At 40.8% G+C, this 18,256-nt stretch overlaps 1 protein-coding gene across 1 annotated transcript; it reads left to right on the forward strand.

Moving 5' to 3' along the window:
• The first annotated feature begins 1,533 nt into the window (after positions 1-1,533).
• On the forward strand, positions 1,534-3,348 carry LOC136256539 (E3 SUMO-protein ligase ZBED1-like). Its single transcript, XM_066049520.1, has one exon. The coding sequence runs from the start codon at positions 1,534-1,536 to the stop codon at positions 3,346-3,348; it is 1,815 nt and encodes a 604-aa protein (XP_065905592.1).
• The last annotated feature ends 14,908 nt before the right edge of the window (positions 3,349-18,256 follow it).

The raw sequence follows: 18,256 nt of genomic DNA on the forward strand, positions 1-18,256 counted from the left end.
CAGTTACTTTTTATAAGCAACTAGTTACATATTACTTGCAACAGAACTACAGTTACATATTACCTAAAAAAAGAAGTAACTATAATAATAATATTAATATTAAATATTATATCAAGACACACGGTAGTGTGTCGTGCGGCCCAAGAAGCCGGCACGCAACAGCCGTGAGTATATTGACAGGAAGAACGAATACGCAATTTTCAAACCTCCGTAGCTCTGTGCTGCCTTGATGAAACAAGACGATTTTTGCTGTGGACACGCCCTCCAACTTCAGTACTCCACATCCAAATTTGAGCGAAATCGCTTCAAGCGTTCCCGAGATATGCGACTTCAAAAATTGGCTTAGTTCCTTCGTTTTTTCTTCTTATTTTTCTTCCTCTTTTCACACACTTGCAAAAACTGCTATAAAACGCGAACGCCATATCCGATTGCCTTGAAATTTGGCACACAGAAGGGGGGTGCAAAGGCGCATCTCGGTACCAACTTTGGCTGGAACACATAAACAGGCAGAGTTATGGACAACTATTCACGAAAAATAACACCAATATGTTGTCACGCCCACAGGTTAAACTGCACATGGGAAGAAGCTGAAAATCGGTGGGTGAATAGGTTAACTATTGAACCTCAAACCTTTTGTGGTTTGAAATAAACTGAGCTAAAAACCAGGAAGATACAACAAAAAAACCAACAGTGTGTAACAATTATGCAATCGAGATTAGCCAATACAAAACCACTACTTGCAACGCCTACCAGATAAACCGCTTGGGATATTGCTATGAAAATCACTGTACAGATGGAGTAATCATCTTAGAAAGGCTCTTCAATGGTGTAGAAGAATCAGACTTAAAGCCACGGAGTTATAACACGAAATCCAACTTGGTGTAGCAAGTGCGAGATCAAGATACTCTAATAGAGCAGTAACCCTGAAGAGAATTAAAGAGATCAGCTACGAACAAGTCACTCTGTAGAGAGATCAGCTAGAAGAAGTTACCTTGTAGAGAGTTCAGCTACAAAGAAACCATCATGTAGAGAGTTCAGCTACAAACAAATCGCCCTGTAGAGAAATCAGCTAGAAGAAGTTACCTTGTAGAGAGTTCAGCTACAAAGAAACCATCATGTAGAGAGTTCAGCTGCAAACAAATCACCTATAAAGAGTTCAGCTACAAAGAAACCATCATGTAGAGAGTCCAGCTCCCGGTAGAGAGATCAGCTAGAAGAAGTTTCCTTGTAGAGAGTGCAGCTACAAACAAATCATCCTGTAGAAAGATCAGCTAGAAGAAGTCACCTTGCAGAGAGTTCAGTTACAAAGAAACCACCATGTAGAGAGTCCAGCTACAAACTAGTGACCTTGTAGAGACATCAGCTAGAAGAAGTTTTCTTGTAGAGAGTTCAGCTACAAACAAATCATTAGTGCTGGGACGAATGTGAAAGATTCGAAGCTTCGTCCGAATGTTACGTAATTCGAATAGAGATACACGTGATTCGAATCCATTATGAGTCACGTGCGCATTGTTTACAACCGAGTAAAACGCCATGGCATCTGGTTCAGGCGCCGGCTTGGATTTAGGTGGCTCTTCCCGGCATAATAGGTCGGATGTGTGGCAGTACTTTAAGAAGGACGGGAGCAGAAATGTTATTTGTACTCTTTGTAAGGGCAAGTTTGCTTACCATGGCGGCACGTCAAATTTACGGGACCACCTGCAAAGAAGCCAGTCCACTGTGTACACTCGTGATTCTGGACAGCCCAAGATTGATTCAATAATGAAAGTACAGAAGTGTAGCCCAGCGCGTGCGAAGATTCTAGACAACCTGATAGTTGGACTGACCGTTCACGATTTACGACCAACGAGAATGGTTGAAGGACGGGGATTTCAAGAGCTAATGGAGTACTGCGAGCCTGGATACACTGTACCATCACGGAAACATATCAGTAAGCTTATGTTCGATCGATACACAAGTGGAAAAGCATTACTCACTGACAAACTTCAATCAGACGCGTTCTCACTCTCCCTCACCACCGATATATGGACGAGCAGTTCTACAGAAGCTTACATTTCACTTACTTGTCATTTCCTTACTTCACAGTGGGAATACGTTGATTGTGTACTTGCTACAAGATCATTTCCTGACCACCACACAGGAGAGAACATTTCTTCTACTATAAAGGAGGTGCTAGAATCTTATGAAATTGCTGACCGTACAGTCAGTAGTATTGTACGTGATCAAGGATCAAACATGAGACGGGCCACTGATCTGTTGCAAACTGAAAAAGGATGGGCTGGAGTGAATTGTTCAGCTCACATCCTGCAACTTTGCATTAGTGATGGATTTAAAAATAATACATCTATTGATAGAGCTCTTGGTGCTGCCCGTAAATTAGTAGGCCATTTCCATCACAGCACATTGGCAACAGCTGAATTATACAAGCAACAGTCTCAAATGAATATGAATCAACAAAAACTCAAAATAGATTGTACAACGAGATGGAATAGTACTCTATATATGATTCAGCGTTTAGTAGCTAACAGGTGGCCAGTCTCTGCTGTACTTTCAGATACTACCATTACAAAAAGGCAAGACTGTACCCTCGATCTCACAGCTCATCAGTGGGTTTTACTGGAAGAGTTAGCTAAATTGCTTGAACCATTGGAAGTAGCAACCGTTTTCTTTTGTACAGAAAGAAAGGTGTCAATATCTTGCATTTTGCCAATAATGCATAATGTGTTTACTAGCATGGACAGTGAGGAAGGTGATTCAGCAAGTATCATTGCATTCAAGACAGCTGTTAGAGAATCCATCATGAGAAGGTGGAGCTTGGATGGAATTGAACCGGATTCACCACTTGTGTTAGCTGCTGCATTAGATCCTCGATTCAAGAGCTTGAAATTTCTTACAGATGACTTGAAACAATCAGTCAGAGAAGAGCTGTTGCAACGGAAGGATGCTGATTGTGGAAACCCCACTTTTCAGTGTGTTGCTGTCAAAGAGAAGGCGCCATCTGAAACTCCACCTGCAAAAAAGAAAAAAACAGCATTGGATATATTGTTAGGAGATGACAATGACTCAGAGGGCTCTGAAAATGATACAGAACTTGAAGAATTTTTGCTTGAGAAGTCACTACCTCGTAATTCTGATGTAATGGTTTGGTGGAATATGAATGAGCACAGGTTTCCAAACCTAGCTAAACTTGCTAAGGTTTACCTTGGCATACCTGCTACATCTGCCTCTTCGGAGAGATTGTTTTCTAAAGCAGGAATCATAACAGCTAAGCACCGAAATTGTTTAAAAGCCAAGAATGTTGAAGCCATTGTTTTCTTGAACAAAAACTCAAAGTTTCTTAACCAGTAGGCAGTAGTTACTTATTAGTTAGCTGTATTCTTCAAGTTCTTAAGTTGTAATTATGTATAGTTTTGTATAGTACCCTTGACTCACTTACAGCTTTGAAACAGTTTTAAAAGTGTTTTGTTATATGAAATGTAAGAAACAAATAATTCGAACATTCGTTTACTTTATTTATAGAATATTCGAATGTAGAAAATTGACATTCGTCCCAGCACTACAAATCATCCTGTAGAAAGATCAGCTAGAAGAAGTTACCTTGTAAAGATTTCAGTCACAAAGAAAGCACCATGTAGAGAATTCAGCTACAAACTAGTGACCCTGTAGAGACATCAACTAGAAGAAGTTACCTTGTAGAGAGTTCAGCTACAAAGAAACCATTCTGTAAAGAACTCAGCTGCAAACAAATCACCTATACAGAATTCAGCTACAAACAAATCACCCTGTAGAGAGATCAGCTACAAGAAGTTACCTTGTAGATCGTTCAGCTACAAACAATTCACCCTGTAGAGAGAGCTGCTAGAAGAAGTCACCTTGTAGAGTGTTCAGTTACAAAGAAACCATCATGGAGAGTTCTGTAATAAATATATGTATTATATATATATAATTTGTACATTTACTGATAAAAATATTTACATCTGCTTCATCTTTACTTCTTCCTGTAGTAAAGAAAAAAAACATAGGTTAAAAAAGCCCCAAAGCTGGCCATAGGCCGGCTTTGGGGTATACAAATACAAAAATAAATGAAATCTAATCCAAAACAGCCAAGCTGTAAAAAGAGTGCAGCCCTCAAAAAGGCTATGGTAAAAAAAGATGTGAAATCCAAGGTGGCGGCCAAGAAATGGCTGTGATGGTAGGTTAATGGTTAAAATTTTAATAACAACAACTCAGATGAATTTTTGTGCCAAATGGTGATATTACTAACGCGTTACTCCCAACACTGCTTGTCAACTCATGTGAAACTCCCGAAACAACAGATTGATGGGATTGGCAATGACTCCAAAAGACCTGGCTTCATTAAACGATCTATACACCCTGCTACACAGCTCTGACAGTCTAGCGTTGCTCCAGTATTAAGAAATCTGTTAGTATAGTATTGGTGTTAGTATTTAACCTTGACTTTCAATGATAGTAAAGTACTAGTATTACTTTTGGTATGTAAATTTTAAAAGTAAGTATTTTAAAGTATTTACTACCAAAACTTGATTTGGTAAAGTATAGGTTACCAAAAGTTATAGTAAGTAGTTAGTACATAACATAATTATATCTAACCAGTTAGTAACAATTAGTCTGAATCTGCTGGTGCAATCTACAGATTTCTTCGAATAAATATTTCTGTTTAAATTTTTCTTTCTCTTTCCACTAGTAGCATACCCGCCAGTTGAAAAATGTGTTCTATAGGGGCAGTTGAGGCTGGTACTGCTAAAATATCAGGCCATTAAGGAGCTAATACTGGAAAATGCCTCAGTTTCCCAACTCAGTAATCTAATGGATCCATTCTATGCTCTTCAATGGTTATATTGGCATGTGATTATTTAATAACTCCCAAATCCCAAACAGTTACAATGAACTCCAACAATTCCAGATACCAAAGCGAACTAAGCAATTAATATACTCTATACTAATGATAGACCAAGCAACATGAGCAAAGTGATTATTAGAGCCTAAGCACAAAGAACACTTTTTAAAGGCTTGCCTACCTGTGGTGGCTTTGAAAAGAAATCTTCAAAAGTTTATATGCTGTAAATAATGTAAGAACTCAGCTGAAATACTGAATAAACGAATCAGTCACTTATGAAATACTAACTAAATCTTGATGAAGCAATTATAAACAAAGAGTAAGCATTTAGTATCTCACCATCTCTTTACTAAAGTATTGAGTATCTCTTTAGTAAATCACAACATGTGGTATAGTATTAGTAAGTAATACTAACAGAAAAAGGGCTATACTTTTCCCAAAGTAAGTATTAGTAAAAGTATACTGGAACAACACTATCTGACACCGGTAAACAGACATCGTATGTGTTACAAGCTCTTGTGGAGAGACCTAACTAGTCAGTTTGACATTGTTGGCCCGTATTTTACTAGTTCAGGTTCAGTTGATGGGAAGTTTGTACTGGCTTGTGTGTTGGAAACCGTCAAGTTGTTCCAGTTGCACTATTTGAAAACGAGTGTTTTAGTTTGTGATGGTGGGTCTTCCAATGTGGCTGCAATTAAAGCCAGTCATGGTTGCTATGGATCTTATTCTGTAAAAAGTGGTGAAAATGGTGAGTCAGATAAACACAGAGTGGAACCTTGGATGCTTAATCCTTTTGATCCTCCACACAAGATATATTGGCTGATCTGCCCATCTCACCAGGTAACCAAATCTACATGTTTTAAATATTTTGATGGGTTCCATTTTTAATGACAGCTTAAGAATACGACAAATGCATGATTTTCTTCAAAACCTACTGGCTCTAAACGTGTGGACAAGTGTAAATTTGGATGGCAGCCTATAAATGACTTGTACCAGCGAGAATTGGAGTGAGTGAGCCAGAATCTAACAAGAATGGTTCCCCGTCTCAGAGAGACTCACTGCTTGCGTGATGCCTGGACCGTACACCCTGCAAAGATTATGCAAGTGGATTACGTTATCCTCTGCATCTGGTTTGTATGAACTTTAGTGTATTTTTTTTCTTTTTAAAATTATAGCAAGAGCAAGTTTTGGGAGAACTTAAGCTGGTACATCAACCAGCAGCCTTCACCAGCAGATGCCGGCACAACTTTGGAATATTTAGAAGCACGCAATCTGCTGTTTGAAATAGGATTCCTAAGCCATGATCGTGTCCGAAGTACAAGTGCTGAAGTGTTACAAAACATTAACAATGGGTTCAGCTCATAGGTGGCGGAAAGGAGGGGGGGGACTGGCCCCCCCTCAGAATGATATCACGCCAAAATTATCTTTCTTGGAGTGGGGCTGAAAACTGCGATAAAGATCTAGATACTCTGATAGAGCAGTCACTCTAATAAAGCAGTCACTCTAATAAAGCAGTCACAGTATCGGAGCAGTGTGTAGCGAGCTATGTAAGAATTTTATGTAGTTTATCAGTTATAAATGCGTAGCTGGTGAGGTGGGCAGCTATTGTCAGCTGGCTGTGACCTTTTTTTGTTTTTGGTCTCACCTTATCAAACCAGAGACAATGTAGATCATTTCCATAAGTCTGGGTCAGCCCAGCCCCCCCTCATATCAACTACTTCCTCCGCCCCTGGTTCAGCTACTTCACTAACTGGCTAGATTCTCTTTTAACCAAAGGTACATTTGCCTTCACCATAAGTGTACATGTGTGTATGTGTCTCTTTCTCCACCTACAGACCCTAAATTCGCTCATACTTCCAATACTCAAAGAATGTTCTTGTCATGGCAAAGTAAGGAATATTTACATATATTATATGCCTTTTTATTTCCACATGTACAGCATGGGATCTCTTGAGAATTGACGTCTATAGATTTAGAGCAATATGTGAATGGTTCTTCAAGACATATCCCACATACTTCATATCCCCATTACGTCTTTCTGGATCAGCGGTTGAAAGTTTATTCAGCCAGTACAAACATGCTGCTGGGGGGAAATTAGATGCAGTGAACTATACCACTGCCAGAGCTGCTTGTCTAGTCAGACAATCAGTTGCAGTCCATCACAGTGGGAAGGGATACCGCGATGAAGCCCTTCACACTACCGAAATTCCCTTAAAGAAAACAACGTACAACAAGCAACACACAAGTAAATGAATTTCGTACAGTGTATCCACAATTCTAAATTAATTCAAACATTTTAATCACAATGTATAATTATAATAATTCAGTATTCTTTATTATGTAAATTACAATTTTTTAGGTTTTTTTGTGCCTAACTTAGTTTCAAGTTTAGTATGTTGTGCCAGCAAAACTGGTCGTAGATCAACATCAACTGTGGATGCTAGTCCTTTCTAACTGGCCATCTGTTGCTTTGTAGCAGATACAACTTCTTGGACCCTAGTGTTGCACAATTTGCAGACAAACACATTGTATACATTATCCAACGCATCTTGACTAAGTGCCGATGTTGGGTAAACATTCTCCCAAAGTTGTCAAGAACGTCATTTTATCTTTCTTCACTCTGTCGTGTACAACATATATATTTAAATGAGCATGTGTAAAGCTAGATTCACAAATGACATACCTGAATTATACCATCATCTTCTTGCACAGTGTCTGTGTTTATGACTTCCTTCACAATTTCATCCAGGCTCTGCAAAAAAGGTATAAAGGAAATGTCTGGAAAATACATGAATCTCCTGTCACAGTACCGAAGGTACTGGGATATCTTTGTCTTGTCTTTTGTATTTATGCCCTGCAATACAGTGATTTCCTGTGATAGAATATCCCTCTGTGAGTCCTGGCAACTTTTAATACTCTTGTAATGTTGATGTAACATGTCACAAAGAGCAGCACCGCCAAAGTGAAAATGCACATCACCATCAGTTAAACTAGAGCTACTATCACTGCTTGAACCACTACCCTGTGGATTAAGATTCTTCTGGAATTCTTCAGCTCTTTCCAGCAAAAGTTTATAAATGGCCGATGAAATGGGGATCATTACTTTCTTGCTGTCTAGATCTGAAATCCCATTGCTCTCATAGAAGTGTAGCCACTAACTTCTTAAACCAGCTACTGAAGTTTCAGCATTCTTGTCAAGCTGAATTGACACAAGTGGTTAACTTCTGCTAAGCAGGAATGCACTACAGTGCTGGTGCCACTGAAGTAGAAAACGCAAGAATGAATCCGCTCCTTTCTGGCATCCAATGAATAGTTCTACAAACCTCTCGGCACAGCTGTTCATTATGGAACAAAACGTCTGTGAACTCTTTAAGCGGATCCGGTAAACTTTGTTCAGCTAGTCTACCATTAACTGCACACACTAAAGCATCGTAGTCGATGGAGTTTAAGTGGTCACTTAGACTTTTCCTCTCTTTCTTGTTGAGTACTTTGCGGGTTTGTGTAATAACTGTAGACTCTTCAGTCCTTGTAGGCTCCTTCGCAGATAAATCTTCAAACGTTTGTGATAATTTCTTTCTTTTCAGCTTACAGACAGGCTGTTCGTTCTTGCACCCACGTTTCGTTTTACATGTCCAACCCGAGGTCCAACCTTCGACGCCATTATTAATATAAATTCATCATGTGAACAAAACAATAATTTGTTAGTAGCACGAGCCTCTGATGCATGCATATTAACAGCACACTTACAAATTTAGTAGAAGCCATGGAAAACGCGCGCTCATTTTTGAGAGACCATACTGGAGTTAAACACTCTCCTCTCTTATTATTCACTCTTGATATTATGTGATATATCATAAGTTGGGAGTTCAAGTGTTTTAATGTTTAATGTACCAGCCCAGGTGCTGGGGAAGCAACAAAAAAGTGTTATTACCGCAGATGTCCAGATGACAGGGACCTGGTGTATGCTGAAGGAGCTGGAGGACCCTGAGCTGGCTAGGCCTGCTTCTCAGCTGCCATCCACAATGCTCAAGAGCAGAGCAGACTCATCTGCCAAGAAACACCTAAACGTTGGCACTACTGGGTTTCAACTTATAACCTGCCAGTATTTCCAGCTAGGGAGCAGCACATTGCCTTGTATCTACAGAGTATTGCCAACCACCTTGAATCCAGAAGAAGCTGTCAACATGATCAACTGGGCTCACATGCTAGCAGGGCTAGAATCTCCAGCAAATTCAAAATTTGTACAAGCTACACTGCAAGGAATAAGATCATGTTGCAAGCCTGTGTAGAAGAATAAGCCTGTGACTGTAGACATGTTGGCTAACATGGTTGAGGATATGAACTCTCATCCAACTCTGGCAAACATGAGGATCACTACCCTGAGCCTGCTGGCTTTTGCAGGTTTGACAAGGTCATTCACATTAGGGCTAGTGATGTCACGATTGCTGAGGGAATGGCCAAACATCAGATCCCACGTAGCAAGACTAACCAACTCCGGCAAGGAAGTGAGGTATTAATTGCCAGACCAAGGACGCCGACTTTCCCAGTAACAATGTTGGAGCGGTACATGGCTAAGGAGGGGTTGGACACCATAAGTGAACTTTTCCTGTTTAGAGGACTTACCAGAACCAGTGGTGGTGAGAGGCTGAGAGGTACAGGTCCGCTCAGTTATATTACCATGAGAGAGCACTTTAGGGGCAAGGTGTTGGAATTGGGCTACCCTGTTTCAGGATATGGTCTGCACAGTCTCAGGGCAGGTGGTGCTTCCGCAGCAGCCCGGGCAAGGGTCCCAGACAGGTTGTTCCGCCAGCATGGAAGGTGGAGATCAGAGACAGCTAAAGATGGCTATATTGAGGACTTGGTGGAGAACTGCTTGACAGTGTCCAGGAGTATAGGGATATAACAGTATCTTTATTAAGGGGATGCTTGTAATGGTGTTTATGGGGGGGGGGGGGTAACATCTGGTGCTAAGCTGCAGAGTGTGAACCAACACTAGGCCTTCTTTGTTACTCTAAGTACTTGTTAAATTAAATGAACTAGTAGCGCACCTGCAGCTGCACACCAGTATGCGTTTGTGTGAGTATCTCGGGTATGAGGAGGGAGATGTATTTTACGTCAGTTGAGCTTACGAATTAGACAGAAAATAATCTCCCACTGTAATACATAGCGCATGTGTGTTAGTGCACGTGATTCATGTGTTGGTATTTATATGGCTAAAGTGTGAATGTATGCTCATTCTAGGCTAACAGGTTCAACAGTGTTGGCTGGATTTAGATAATGGTAAAGGTTGCTGCTAATTTTCTGGACTATTGGACTATTTGCACACATTATATTTTAACAGGGTGGATACACTTGGGTTTTTTTCCAATTAGGGGTACAACTTAAAAAAATTTTTTTAAATGCCCCAATTGGTTTTTTCCCTTAGGCTCACTTGGGTACAGTGGGTCTTAAATTAATTGCACTGCATAGGCCCCCACCCTGGTTAGGCACAGGTAGTTGGAGTTTTTTAAAGTTATAGTTAAAGCACTGCCGCGCATGTGTATGGAAAATACAGCACAGGGGGGGCATGTTGAAAGGCTAATACAGCACAAGGCAAAACCGAGTACTGTATTTGCCTTGAGACACCCCCCCCCCCCCGAGAACTGTACTTTTTGCACACACAAGCATAGGTGGCGCTTTAAGTGTTATATTGTACTTCCTGGTCATCTGGATCGGAGCAATTTTCTCTAGTACTCAAACCACTGCGATTTTCGGTGGTCAGGATATCAGTAAGTGTTTATATAATCTATTTCTAGTCGTAGAACGAACTAATAGGATTAGTTTGGCTAGTTTTAGCGATTTACAATGTCACGCACGTGATCAATCGTGCTGTCTTGGTGGAATCGTGTTTAAGTAGCTTTGTAATCAGACGATCAGTAAGTGTTTATACAGTTTATTTCTAGCCGTAGAATGAACTGGTAGGGTTAGTTTGGCTGGTTTTAGCGATTTACAGTGTGTTTTCGTAGCCTGAGACTGGCTGGGGTTTGAGACCATTGATGATCAGCCAGCTCCTAGAAGCAGTAAATGCCAAATCTGTCAATGGACAGTAGTGCTATTGAGACAGCAATCATCCACTTAGTAAATGCAGCTAAGAATCCTGGAAGAGTACAACAAAACCTTGCACCTACTCAAGAGAGAAATTGGGCCAGTGTAACTCCCAACTCTTTGGATCAGCACAGTGGTGCCAAAAGATACAAGTTGTGGTAGGGGGAGAAGGGGCAGAGGACCAGGCAGCTGCCATACTCTCACCCTGCCAAACCATACTTTTAGAAGAGAGCTCCCCAGCAGAAAAGGCTAGAAACTGTGCCCTATGTGCATCCAGGCCATCAATGCTACCAGTTCAGTGTAGAGGGAGTAGAGTAACAGTTCATCTGTCTTCACTTCAGGGTAGCACGTACCTCATGGGCCAAATAATGATGGAAATGGTGACTTTGCTCAGGGGACCAGAATAATCTACCAATTCAGACTGTGGATGTTTGGAATCACCCTTGCACTTCACTTTCTTCACATAATTTCAAATAGCATGCAATCATTGCCATTTATAATACTAGAACAGATTAAGACATCTAAACCTACCACCATCTTTACAACACCGTAGATGAAGGGTGGTTTGATCTACTTGTACCAAACTCTCAAAGGCAACTTTGACATACATAATTATTTATTTACCCCACTGCAACAAGGGGTCACACAAAGAAATTATTCAAGCAGCACACCAATTCATAGTCATACACAAAATCTTATTTCTATGGTAACAGAGTGATCAATGACTGGAATATATTACCCCAATCTATATAGTTGATTCCCCTTCTGTTAATGATTTTAAAACACTGCTGGACAGACATTACAGTAATTGCATAGTATAGTATAGCTAAGTACATACTGTTAAAGCACCGCCGCATGTGTTTGCCTCGTGCTGTATTAGCCTCTCGACATGCCCCCTCGTGCTGTATTTTTCGTACACACAAGCATAGGCGGTGCTTCCTGGTCGTCTGGCTCGAAGCAATTTTCTCTTTAGTACTTAAACCGCTGCGATTTTCGGTGATCAGGATATCAGTAAGTGTTTACATAATCTATTTCTAGTCGTAGAACGAACTAATAGGATTAGTTAGGCTAGCTTTAGCGATTTACAATGTCACGCACATGATCAATCACACTGTCTTAGTGGAGTCGTGTTTAAATTGCTTCGTGATCAGACGATCAGTAAGTGTTTATATAATCTATTTCTAGCCGTAGAACAGACTGATAGGATTAGTTTGGCTAGTTTTAACGATTTAGTTTTTGTAACATTCCGTAAATAAATTCTCCGCATAATTGTACTGTATTTGCTCCACTAAGAACATAACTGTACCGTAATTGCCCAATTAGCTGCATAACTATTCTGTATGACTCATACAGTACAGTTATGCAGCTAATTAGTACTGTATGGACAACACGATACGCGGCATTCTTTTGATCCTCCTACGCAAAGTACAATATGTATGGCTGCTGTGTCAGGTGGACGACTTTGCCAAGACACTACTGTATATGTTGATGTTACAGGGTACTACACATGGAACAACAAGTCTTGGCAGGAGGAAGCAAGGAACAGAGGTGGCTGGCTATCCTGGTGTTAAGCAAACCCAAACCCAAGCCCAAGCCCAAGCCCAAACCCAAGTCCAAGCCTTAGGTAGGGTCTATACCCGTTGAGAAGAGTGCTTTTATCTTCGTTTGCTCTTGCATAATGTTAAAGGTCCTCGGTCATTTGTTGCTCTGAGGACAGTTGATAGTGATCTTTGCAGTTCCTTCCATGAAGCGTACCTCAAGTTGGGACTGCTTGAAGATGACAATCAGTATCACTTGGCTATGGAGGAGGCAATAGTCAGCAACTCACCAGCAAGTATTCGCACACTACTTGCAGTGATACTGGCCTGGTGTGAACCATCCAACCCACTGGAATATATGACAATCACAAGGAAGCCTTGGTCGAAGACTTCCTAAACCAACAACGTACCCTACAGAGGCATGAGCAGTTGGAGGTAAATGATGACATCTTCAACTTGGCACTAAGTAACTTTCAGGAGAGAGTCATTTCTATGGGAGGTAGGCAGCTGTCCGAGTATGGCCTACCGCAGCGACAAACAGTGGACAAAGATAGGTTTGCAAAGGAGGAGATAAACTATGACCGTGAAGAACAGCAAGCCTATGTAGAACATAATACTACTTTGCTTACTGTTGATTAACATGATGTACACAATTGCTTTTGTTCCATGGTTGATAGGAATGAGGGAGGTGTGCTATTCCAGGTGGAACAGGTAAGACTTTTTTAATTAACCTAATTCTAGCTAGAATCAGGTCTAAAATAGCATTGGCCACTGCATTTAGTGGAATTGCTGCCACACTTTTAACCAGAGGTCGCACCTTGCATAGTACATTCAAAATCCCACTAGATTTGAATGCTATGGACATTCCAGTCTGTAGCATTAAGAGAGGCACTCTGCAAAGTCATCCAAGAATATAAGGCCATTGTTGTAGATAAGGTTCTAATGACTAACAGACTTGCTTATGAAGCTCTGGACCACACTCTCAGGTAACAGCCAGCCAATGGGAGGAATTTGTATGTTGTTGTGTGGTGACTTCAGACAAATCCTCCCAGTTATTCCACGTGGCACTGAGGTACCACAGTGGATGTCTGTCTGAAGAAGTCACACTGAGAGAATGGTTGTTAAACATCTACACACAAATATGAGAGTGTACCTTTGTATGGATCAAGCAGCTGGACAATTTGCTGACCAGTTGTTAGCCATAGGAGACGTAAGTTTCCCACTGACAATGACACTCCTGGTGTTGTCCAGCTACCTGAGACTATGGGTACCTTTGTGTGTAACATTGATGAGTTAGTGTTTAGAGTTTACTCGGACTTGCTCTCACTCTATACAAATATCGTATAGCTATCAAAGCATTGCATTTAGGCTCCTCTGAACAAAACTACCTGCACAATAAATGCATCAGTTACCTGGTGAGCACACCCAGTACAAGTCTTTGGACTCTGTGCTTGATGAATCCCAGGCAGTCGAGTTTTTAAAAAAAATCTCTTTAGAAGTGTCAGGGTTGCCCCTGCACTTACTTTCATTGAAGGTTGATGCACCAATTATATTTTGCACTCCTTAGACCCTCCACGAGTTACCAATGGTAGCAGGAGCGTGATCACCAAACTTTCTGCCAACACAATAAATAGAAGCCAAAATTTCCCATGGCAGGCATGCAGGTCATGACATAATCATTCCTAATTCCACTTATTACAAGCAACTCTACATTGCCTTTTGAGTTTAGATATGTGTAATTTCCTTTTCTCCGTGTTTTGCAATGACAATCAAGGGCCAAACTTTTAAAGCTGTGGGAATAGATATGGCTGATGAGAACTTTACTGGAATGCTTTATGTAGCGCTATCTAGAGTAAACTCTCTAGATTGTCTGACAATATTGGTTAGGGAGGATCACAAAATACACAATGTAGTATATAATGAAGTCTTTGTTTAGTAGCTCTACTACCTATCTGCTACTACTGTTGCTGTTGGTATTGTGGGTCAGCTCTTGTGGAGGTGGCGAGGATGTATCATGGTAAACATGTATCAAATGTGATGTGTTCGTGTGATGATTATTGCTCCATGTACATAATGGACCATGTTAATTATGTGATGTTCTTTGCTTTGTACAGGCTACATTATCAACTACAGATCGATACTACTATCAAATGGTGCTCTGAAGAACTATTGTTTAATATTGATGCTATATGTTTATGCTGATACTGTCATCTATCAAGGGACAATCCCTACTATTATGTGTGTTTAACTAATGGTGCTGTGATGATCAGCTGTCTTCAAAGGTGTCTATGATGACATCACTAGATGGCAATGTCTGAGCACCATCATAATTAAGTGTTATACTGTTTGTACAACATTTTATTGTTTAATGATTTTATTACAGTACGTCGTTTCTAATCAATCTGTAATCAGCGATATGGCGGGCCTGCACATAGGGCAGGTAACAATGCTAGTACTGATGTACAGGTGCAAGCCTTTATCCTTAAAATACAAATACATTCTATACATGACAATAGATTTTGTCTCCGTGGTCGTCTGTTTCCCAATGACTATGGTTTTTGTACATTTTTATGTCTAACCACAGTATCCGGTGTTTGCGCAAATGCAATTAACCCTTAAACCCGCAGCTGTAATATAAAACGCCAACACTGAAAACACATAATCCAGTAAACTGGATCGCATGCATGCCTTGTAAAACTAAACCCTATAACACAAAAACTGTTAAAGCTATCTAAAAACGACAAGCACCATCTTACTCACCATTAAATTTTGGTTTGAATGGTCCCATACTTCGTTGCAAAATGATTCAGCGCATCGTAGTGGGTGAGTTCCTTGTTTGTATGTTGAAAGTTTATATACTGGCAGATAACTTACTCTTTGCCAATTAATAAAATCTGTTTTTCGAAGCAATCAGATGAACGCTTCATGAGATATGCTTGTTTGTAACCACCTATGTAAACTGGCAAAAGTATTGTACGTTTTCAATTCGTTTTTTTATTATCAAATCTAGTTTCCTGGATTGTGCAGGTTTAAGGGTTAAAAGATCAATCAAAACACTTTCCCTTACGTACATGCAACTGGACTGTTTTGCCATTGACTCCATCTGAAGTGAGTCAAAAGTCTATGTCTCCTCAAAAGATGGTGTTGTGTTATTGTATAAGTGAGAAAGCTTACATAAATGGTGTATGCCAGGCCACCTTCATGAAATATACACAAATGCCTCAGCAATTCAGCTGTATTCCATATTTTGCAAACCACAGAAGAAACAGTTCAGCTGGTATAGCACCTTCTTGAAATTGTTGTGGTAACCGCAGTACAGATTGCAGATTTGAATCCCACCTTTGGCTTAATTATTTTTTCATTTATATACTTTTTCTAACTCAACTTTCTTTGTTCTCATGAATGCCTGCAGTATAGAAACTGAGAATAGTATTGCTAAAACAACTTTGTACAAGTTCACTTCTCATTGTTGACCACATTATTTAGCTTTACAGAATACTGTAGTACTAATATTTAGTGCTTGGTTTGCAATGCATTGATATTGTGGTTGATATGGAATTTAATACTATTCTGTATGTGGGCAGTTAAAGCAGAAGTTGAGTAACATGGCCTTGCACATAGGGCAGGTACCGATGCTAGAGTTAATTGTTTAAATCAAAATTTGTGACACTTGTTTTTGTAATCCAGCTGTGTCTGGCCAGTTCAAGAACTTTCTACTAATTTTAAAGAGCTGTGAGATGGTATTGCGTGCCTTCATTTGCCCTCAACTGACAATTAAATTGGCGTCAATCCCCTCAGTGAAATCTACCTTGAGCTCGTGTCTCACAAATAGATTTATAGGCTGTGCATGTAATGTTTACAAGAACCTGTGACTTTCTAGATCAACACTCCACTGAAAGAATCATGGTTCAACATACACATCAAACTCTGTATACAAAATTTGTATTTTAGCTTGTGGTTACTCCTTGACCAGTATCATGAACCACGATAGTGGGTTCATAATAGGGATCGCCAATGTTTTTTTTTGCAAAAACTCTAATAAAACGCACGCCTAAAAACCACCTTGGAAAGCATCCTCCAACTCAAAACAACCCTCTGATGGTTACTTGCAATTAGTACTGGTCCACTAGTAAGTATCAAGTGAAAAGGAAACAGTATGTGTATTTGGGGTGAAATTTGCCATTTTGTTCATATTATTATTATTATTCTTATTATTCATAATATTATTTTGTTTCACTCATGTACAGCAAAAGTTATCCACTTTTTCGCACTAAAAACTATATAGCCATGCTTACTGAGTCCTTCCGCGTGTCCATGACCTATTAATAAGCCCGTATTCCACAGATCGCCAACCACCCTACACCATGAAAATTTTCTAAGTTCTCTTCTTCATTACACTATTGGCAGCAGCTCCAAATACTAAAGAAGCCGTATAACAATAAAATTACAGTATTCCGTTGTGTGAGCTCCTTTGGGTTTTGCTGCAGCATTAATCAAGTACTCAACAGCACTTCTTAGACTTAGAAGATCGCGCATAGGGTCTCTGCGTGGTGAGTATAGTCTATACTTCTTCCTGTAAGCGCACGGTCACGATTTACTACGAGCGACCATACAAGCGCTATCTCCAAGACATAAAGAAGTGATAGCACTGATACCAGAGATTATTCATTGTTATGAATATAGTTTCTATAAACCATATTTCCTTTCCACATAAAGCCTAAAGTTGGGCCAGTGGAGTCAGTGTTAGTGTTAATTATATTTCAGAAGGTTCAATCTCACATATCAATGGTGTTTGGCCCAAATCCAAACGTCTACAGCTTGTTGGTAGAAAAAATCTACGTAATGCACACCAGAAACAGCTTGCGCATGCGTAAGAATACCACCCTATAAATACCCAACTGTGTGGTCACACATCAACCTTTTTTCAAGCTCATCGCAGTTTGTTGTGTCTACCGATCCGTCTTCGATGGAATCCCTAACAACCGTTAGCGAAATCATGTCGCAGCTGAAGCTGCTTACAGATGGAATGGCGGCGATACGCCAAGACGTCGACGGGCTGAAACGTGCGAGCTTGCTTCAGCCCCCCACCTCCAGCGAGGTAGTCGACGGGGGGTCTGCGGATGAAACAGCAGACGACTCTGCTCCGCACCCCCACCAGCCACTTGCTAGCAATAGCAGTGGCCTGGTGCCTCAAGACTGGGCCGACGATATGCCGGACAACCGCAAACTGCTGCTGGACGACAACGACTCGACATCAGGAGTATCTCTGATCAACGTCGTTCCAGTGACTGACAGAACTAATAAGTTTCTGAACGAGGCCTTTACCAGCAAGATGACCAGCACCGAGAGACGCAAGCTACGGAGCCACTACACCCTACCTCAGAACCAGCTGACGAGGGCTCCCTTTCTCGACGCCATGATGGCTACGGAATGCTCAAGGAGCGTCAAGGCTACCAACCGCTCTCTGTTCACCCTGTAAGGACTGATCCTGGAGACCATCGGACCACTCAGCCAGCTCCTAGAAGCGGTGAACGATCCAGAGCCTAGTGTGTCCATGGACCAAGTTGGTGACGCCATAGAGACGGCAATCATTCTCTTGGCTAATGCAGCCAATAAGACCTCTGTGATGAGGAGAACCAGGATCCTGGAGGAGTATAATAAGGAACTGGTACCGTTCCCACTGCTCAAGAAAGAGACTGGGCCAGTGCAGCACCCAGGCTATTTGGACCGACCATCCTGAAAGATGCAGCCGACTACTTACAGCAGTTACAGCTGA

This window comes from Dysidea avara, chromosome 5 (assembly GCF_963678975.1).
Source record: "Dysidea avara chromosome 5, odDysAvar1.4, whole genome shotgun sequence".
In the NCBI taxonomy this organism is placed as follows: Eukaryota; Metazoa; Porifera; class Demospongiae; order Dictyoceratida; family Dysideidae; genus Dysidea; species Dysidea avara.